The sequence below is a fragment of the Anarrhichthys ocellatus genome, unplaced genomic scaffold (assembly GCF_004355925.1).
Source record: "Anarrhichthys ocellatus isolate YVR2014 unplaced genomic scaffold, GSC_Weel_1.0 scaffold35, whole genome shotgun sequence".
Lineage (NCBI taxonomy): Eukaryota > Metazoa > Chordata > Actinopteri > Perciformes > Anarhichadidae > Anarrhichthys > Anarrhichthys ocellatus.
The window spans coordinates 4590645-4598391 of record NW_022280065.1 but is presented as its reverse complement, the minus strand read 5'-3'; the positions used below and the strand labels follow the sequence as shown (position 1 = coordinate 4598391).

Sequence of the window (7747 nt, the reverse complement as noted above, 5' to 3'; positions counted from 1 at the left end):
CTTAGTTCCCAGTAATAAACCTACTAAATGCGTCCCATAAGGATATAAAACTTCCTATGTAATTTCCTGTCTGTTATGACAATGAGGGAAGTTTATGATCAATGTTGTGTGTGAGAATATAAAGCACTTAGCACCCTGTAAATGTTCACTGAGGTGAGAACTGTTCAATACTGACTTTACTCTAGTGAGCAACACGGCCTGACACTCTGCTGCCTTGTGACCGTGATTGATTTTTATTCAAATGACTTTGTTCTACATAAACTGGAAATAACACAATTTGAAATCAGCCAAAATGTGACACAATCAGTAAAAAACAAAAATGAATGTGTTGGAGGACGCTGTACGGCCCTCAACAGGCTTTACGTTCTATTTATGGTGCAGATTGTTTACACTTGTTAATTCAAATCTTATTCTACAACCGCTTTAGAAATTGTCCTCATTCGGTGCGAGGCATCTGCCGCACGTGAAACGGATCATCTGGGATGATTTCATTGGATTTAATTGGGAATCAAGAAAACAGCTTAGGGAAGCAGTGAGTGGAGAAACTGGGCCAAACCACTGGATGGGTGGCGGACGGCTTATATCTCCGTCTCTGGGACGATGCATCAGAGTTTCAAACTTAGGCCAATGGCACGGACATCTGGTCTAGATCTGAAGTTCCAGTATTATATTATATCTTGTTGGTATTCAGGTTGTTCCTAGTATTCATTTGCTGTAAAAAACATTCATATTAACAGTTTCTATCTGGTTACATTTGATGAATCCTCAAATTAATTTAAAACATGCATAAGAAAATAGCACGGATGATTTTTAGGCAAGATCCTAAATTATATTTCTCATCACATGGTCCTAATGAGCACATGCCATTCTCAGTCCTCATGGAGCTGTAGGTGGACTCGTTATTCATTTAGGCTTTGAAGTTGAGCTTGATATGGTGAAGAGATTATGTTAACCTTGAGTGAAGATTGTTTTGTCAACTATTCAATTATTTTCTTTGGAAAGAGCCCAAAAAGGCTTTAGTTAGCCTCCGTTTTATGTCCATCAGCAGTTACAGATGACTTTATCCACCAATACTACCAAACTGCCCTTCAGCAAGGCAGTCTTTCACGCTATTAATCGCTCTCTCAAGTCAAGTATTTAACAGAGCTCCAACCCATTCGTGGTGTGAACACAGCCTCTTTCAACAAGACTGCCTTTAAAAATTTACAGCAAACATGATTTGGAAGGACTGATTTTTGGCCATTCAATTTGGATTCATGGTGACATTTTTCCATTATTTAAAGTCTGCTTGGCTCAGACACTAAACATAAATAGATCCAACAAATTCGATCCATTTTATTATTTGTTTGTCTTCTTAGTATTGGTCAGTATATTCTCTCACACTCAAGCCAGAGGACTTCATTGGCTTGTGTGACAGAGGCAGACGTCACACTCTTAAATCCTTTAATACCTCTGAAAGGAGAGTCCTTACTTCTTTTACACCCAGCTAATACGGCTGACCGTCATCCCCGAGGTTTACGGAAGTTAGAAAATAAATACTCTAAAAGATTTTTTTGACTCTCAAGATCAACCGTTTAAAATCTGGTGTCCAGAATTATTTCTCCTAGTCTTCTGCTTTTAAGTCCCATATTGTAAACAGTGATATAGAATTGAGAGGAAATCCCTCACGCGGACATTGAAATTGTTAATTGAATAACGTCATCTGAGAAAGTCAAGACGATACTGATGCTCTCTGGTGGACACCTGCAGGATTGTCTCTGGACAGATGTGTCATGCATCTTGATATCAGAAAAGAAATGATGGCAGCATGAACTGTTAACGCCGACTTTATTTATAACAACGGGGTGGGGGACCAGCTCTACTGAGGTGGCTGCTGCTGGTCTGGCATGCTCCTGATGATGTCAGAATCGCCTGAAGAGGAAAGGAACAAACAAAAGTCAGCAGAGCAAAGAAAAATTGTCACGTACACAATGCAAAGACATCCAACTATATCCCTGCATAAAAATATTTTCTATTAGCACTGATAGACTCATCTAACGAACCACCAGTCCTGACCTGGACCATACCTCATGAGCAGGTCCAACAGGGAAAAAGTTCACACAGAGGAAAGTGACTATTCAACAAGTGACCCAAAATATTTTAAGTTTGGTCAATAGAGACATTTTTGCAGTGTCATTTGTTGAGCTGCATGTCAAACACAGAACTGTTTCACATTAGAAGCCACTAAATTACATTAAAGAAAACAATGAATCTCACGTTATAAACACATTCTCCCCTGACCTCTCTGTATCTTGAATTGATGTGCTGAAAGCCATTGTGTTGGTAATAGAATACTAATACGCATATAGGCGAACATGTGTGGAAATGCATATTCTGTCACGAATCACTGAAATACAGTGTTGTGATTGAAAACTTTATTGGTGTTTTTAGAGGTTACGGTCTGTCAAACGGACTCGCTGGGACCACTCCTCAGAGGACAATATCCCAAAAAGCTCAATCGCAAAGCTTAATGTTTGTGGCGAAAGGATAAAGTTTAGAAATCAAATGCACCATACTGAGTAGGTACTCACCAGGGTCAATGATCGCCAGTGTGCACACCCTGAAGTATTTGCCGCAGGCTGTGCCGAGCTCAATGTTGTTTCCACTGTAGTGATGGACACCAGTCTTGGCCAGCATGGCATAGTACTCAATCTCAGATTTCCTGAAGGGGACAGAGACAAGGGAAAAATGTGAGTCAAAGCAGCAGATACAAATACAGAAACGTTGCCCAAAAAAAAGAGACAAGACATGCTACCTTTGAATCTGTTAACACCAATAATCAGTGATTAACTGGACACATTTCAATAGAATCAGCCTTTTAGACCTGTTGTGCTTCACAACATCGGCATTGAAGCCGACCTGTGAAACGGCTCCGATGCCTTAACAGAAATCAGACTAACTGGTTTAAAATAAATAAGAAGTTTTGAAATCGTTCTTTGAACATGTAGCATAACTTTGCACCAGCACACCTTGAGAATGCAGGGTGCTAATATAAAGTTGTTGATGCTACATGGTCTTTCAACCATAATGACTCATTGGTCACATTAACACTCTGGTGTAACTACTTGCTAACAACAACTAACACCAAATATAATTATATACATTAATAGAATACATATGAATGTATTGATATTCCTTATATACCTGAGGGCTGGGCAGTTGTTGGCCAGGATAACCAGCTTGGCTTTTCCCTGACGAATCATCTTCTGGGACTGTTTGTAGCCCAGGACGTATTTTCCACTCTTCATCACCAGCTGGAGACGGGAGTTAATAGACTCCATGGACTTTTTCTGAACAAACAGATACACATACCTCAAGTTAGTGACAGCACACAAGCTATGAAACGCCATCTAACCTGCAGCTTTTGGTCATCGTCGCGTTCACACTAAACCAAACTGTGGAATAATACATTTGCCATTTAACAAACGAACACAAGGAGGTCAGCACATTTAATGTTGATAACGTACAATTAGCAGGGATTGTTGACACCATATTGACATGTTTCTGTTAGATTTAGCAATGTAGCATTAGCTACACTGCCGGTGTTATACCGCTGCAGTATTATAGCTACTAGTCGACAAACAGACGGTGGACGGGAGTAAACGAAGAGACGGTCGATACATGCTTTCATATATTTGCAGCCGAATTGACTCAACACAAAAAATATACACTTTGAGTTTAAATAATACGTTTACACGGAGAGCTACATTGCTAGCTAGCAGGCCCTGACAGAAACACGTCTCCACGTGAAGCAGCAGCCTGGCCCTAAAGCAGCGCGTGCACTACGGGCCGAGCCAACGCCACTTACCGTTTTCTTTGCGGCCACCATTTTTGCGGTTTAGTCCTGACCGGCCAACCTGCGGGCGAGAGGAGGGAAGGAGAAGACTATCGTTAATGGCTGGATGGTAACAAAATGTAAAATTTAATAAATCCTGGTTACTTTTAATCAAAAAACTGAGAGCTCGTCTTACTGTAAGTTAACTCCAATATGGCCTCGGAGAGAAAGGAAGTCCCATGGTGCATTGCGCTGCTATCTTTTCGCTGGCCTGCGCAGACGAGTTCTGCGCAGAATACTCACTGCAGATGGTTCAGAGAACTTTAAATCGATAGACTATTTGAAAATATATAATTACAACGAATGAACAATAGTCTACAGCGAGTATTAATGAGACAAAATCCCCAAAATAATCTCATACTAAAATATATATATACAATAATGACAACAATTAACATTTGCAGAATAATTAAATAAAATCAACTTTACAAAATGCAACGTGGACAATGATTAAAAGTTAAACAAAAACATATTAAGGCCTAACTAAGTAATCGTTTTCCATTATATTTCTGTAACGGCAGGGATCTTTTTCAAGCTTTATTCCATATATCAATTTTACACACAAAATATATTGTTACCTATATAATATACATTTCCTTATTGATTTGACTAAGAATATACGTAGGTTTTTCAAAACGACTTAAACTAGCTACAACATCAAAATGGCAAACGGTCATGTATCAAAATTAACAACCCAATAAAACACGCTCTTCTGATGCTTAATGGGAACTATTTTTACTTTTGATACTTATAGGTGCATTTTGGTTTTGTTAGGGATTTTATGAATCATTGACTTTTACTTCTCATGGAGTATAGTGTGGTATTGCTACATTTAGGATTTCAATACTTACCAGTAGATTAACTCTGGATTAAGATTTTGCTCAAAGGCACATCAACAGTGGGCCTAGTTAATAGTTTTTGCGAGGCCACAGGTTCCCTTTCCCCGCCCCAAGAGGTGGCGGCTGCACACTGACTGAATAATGTATTTTTGTCCCTGCGCCAGCCTCCTGGAAACAGCCTAAGTTACAGTACACAACAAAAGACACACTTCACCTGCAACTGTTTAGTTACGTGTAGCCACAAAACAAATAGCGGAACGCGTTTTTTGAGAAAGAACCATGATGCGCAATTACGCACGGGACTAAAGGAATTGTATTACCAGCGTGTCTTTTTGTTCCCCTCCCGGGGATTATCTGTCTATAGTTTTGAGTTCTCTCCATATACAGAGACGATATCTATCCACGACGTCATCAGTGCAGTTACAACCTCTCCTCAACTCGTAACTCTGAAGTTATAACCATTCCTCTATGTGCACAGAGCAGGATGGGATGCTCCACCAGTGCTCAAACTTCAGCGGTAGATACGACTCGACCCAGTGCTAAACCCGAGGAGAGCAACGGAGCCAGCACAACAGGTGACGACAAAGCTTTACACTCATGCAATGTAATACATATGTTTGTGGGACATGTGGGAAGCACACATATATGTTATATATGCAGCTAGGTAGCATTCATTGCAAGCATGTTTTAAGTGGCCAGACACAGAACACTATAATACCTGAAATATTGCTCTCAAAATAATATTATGTTGTCAAGGGTACATTGGAAGCAATGGCTTCCTAAAAATAATTTTGACATGGACCTTTCATAATTTGCATGTAAAATAACAATAATATATTTTTGCATAGTGTGAAATTATCCATCGCTAAACGTTCAAGCGGGAAGTTATGATCAAGCAATATCCCTGGCTTCACTTTCAAGATGTTAATGGCTGTGACGGATCTGTAAATATCAATTTTGTATGATGAAACCACTCAAAATGGGTGTAAAATGATTATTGACATCAGATTTATTAATAAAAGCACTTCTATTTTATTTTATTTCTGTTGATGCTATAAATAGCCTTATAAAATGTTGGTTGTAATGGTGTCATCGTGGAAGTTCACTGCCATTTCCAACTAGGGTAACATCATCTATATAATCATACTGTGGTGAACGCTCCTCTGATAAGGACCCAGTCTCAGTCTACATGCAAACGATCACCAATGTATCTCTGTGGGTACACTATCTGATGTCTGTATTTTTAGAGAGCCGGAGCTCCACAGTGACAGGATGGGAAAGTGTATTGTCATTATTCAACAGTGGTTTCTGGCTCTGTCCTCCCCGAGAGACAGTGGCATGAAAGCAGATTTGGTAACGGTCTACGGTTTCAACAGGAAATGGAGAAGCCGCTTTGGACACTTTGTTGTTGTGGGTCCGAGATGGCCCGGTTGTGGTGCAAACTAGCACACATTTCAAGATAAAACACCAACACTGGATCCTGTGTTTGCATTCAGCAGTGTTAAGGGAGAGTAGGAACTTAATTTACATTCAGAGGCTGTCAAATATGTATATTGGCTGAATCTTGTGTGCGATTGCAAGTGACTTTGTTTGGAGTTCTGCCGGCTGAAGAATTATTTGACAGAACTCAAAGACGAAGCAGGTGAAAAACTGGTAAAAGATTCACTAAGTTGGATCCCCTCTGAGCAAGTGCCTCTTGCTCTGCTTCTCTCTTTGCATTCCTTAAAGAGATATTACAGGCCAATGCAATGAAAGCATGGACACACATGCGTGCATGCATGCTCACATAAGTGAGTATGCTGAAATATGTAGACTGTACGTATGACTGTGCTTTGTAGAGTGATATAGTGAGCTGAGGAACTGACACTGACTCTACTAATGTGTGTTCAGCCTCATGCCCTGCAGCTGACACTGGCCTCTGACCTCCCTGAAAAAAAAGTTTCAGAGTTACTCTCAATAAAGTATCTCATCCTTGATGTCAGCAGATAATGGCAGAGCCTCTGACTTTGCTTGCAAATTTCTCTACAGGTTAATCAGCTGAATGGCATTGACCAGCGAGCTGTTCGTCGTCTTAGAGGTCAGATGGAAATGTGTCAGGGTGTTTTCTTCTTTTTGCATGAGGCTCATTTCCTTCACCTGATGCTACTTTTCATCCCCAAGGTAGAGAGACGACATCCATTAACCCGAGGTTCATTTATTTAAACGTTTAAAGAAAGCAGTCTCCAAGTATTGTGACAAATATCATGCGAAATGAAAAGAGAAAATTTAATTTAATCTAATTTACACACACATAGACGATTGACAGTCCAGACTTCTAGGATCCATGCAAATACCTGCAATGCAAATCCATTAGACAAAAAGAGGTACAAGGTAGTCACGCACGATATCAAATACACAGCAACCTGTCCATAGAGCTGTGAACTGTGCAGTATGAGGCTGTCAATGTTAATCAACAACAATCCACATAATGATTAACCCTCTGCGTGTCAGTGGGGGGTCTATTTATTCAATTTCTTACTTCCTTCCCAATGATCTGTGGCATGTAGCCAAAACATATGTTTTATCATTTTCCCAGTCATTTTAAGGGGGAACAGTTGATCATATATGGTTACGTTTCTCGATAAGTGTACACATTGTTGTTGCTCTTTTTTGTTTGGTGATATCTTTGCATGATCCAGCGGTCAGAGACTGGAGTTTAATCTTTGGAAGTTAGGATTTAGAGACTTCAATTTTTTGTGGGACACTTTTATTACAGACAGTAGTAAAGAGATGACAGGAAACAAGGTGAAGAGGTACAACAAAGGATTTAAGCCCAGAACGCTTTGGCTTGAACATATAGCTTAATAGATAGTTTCTACCCAAAGCAGACAGAATAATATCATTAGGGGACATGTTTACCATAGGTCACCCCAGAAAAAAACAATACTACCTTGACCTTTGACCCTGGTGTCATACTTCTTCCCACTCTGTTAAAAGGTCCTGTGCTTAATGCAAACTTGATAATCTTTCTCATCTTTATTACATTCAAAGATTT

The 7747-nt window shown here is 39.8% G+C and overlaps 1 protein-coding gene across 1 annotated transcript; it reads right to left on the bottom strand.

Annotated features, from left to right (window-relative positions):
- Positions 1-1810: 1810 nt before the first annotated feature.
- Positions 1811-4067, bottom strand: rpl30 (ribosomal protein L30). Its single transcript, XM_031866509.1, has 5 exons — positions 4011-4067; positions 3848-3896; positions 3184-3329; positions 2571-2701; positions 1811-1911 (listed from the first exon to the last, which is right to left on the bottom strand). Exons 2-5 carry the CDS (start codon positions 3866-3868, stop codon positions 1859-1861), a joined length of 351 nt encoding a protein of 116 aa, XP_031722369.1. The 5' UTR covers positions 3869-3896; positions 4011-4067; the 3' UTR covers positions 1811-1858.
- Positions 4068-7747: the final 3680 nt, after the last annotated feature.

Bases quoted from the DNA above. Each gene is read 5' to 3' on its own strand.
- rpl30 (XM_031866509.1), bottom strand. From the start codon at position 3,868: ATGGTGGCCGCAAAGAAAACG. The intron at 3,330-3,847 runs GTAAGTGGCGTT...CTGTTTGTTCAG, and splicing joins TGGTGGCCGCAAAGAAAACG to AAAAAGTCCATGGAGTCTAT. The intron at 1,912-2,570 runs GTGAGTACCTAC...TTTCCTCTTCAG, and splicing joins ACTGGCGATCATTGACCCTG to GCGATTCTGACATCATCAGG.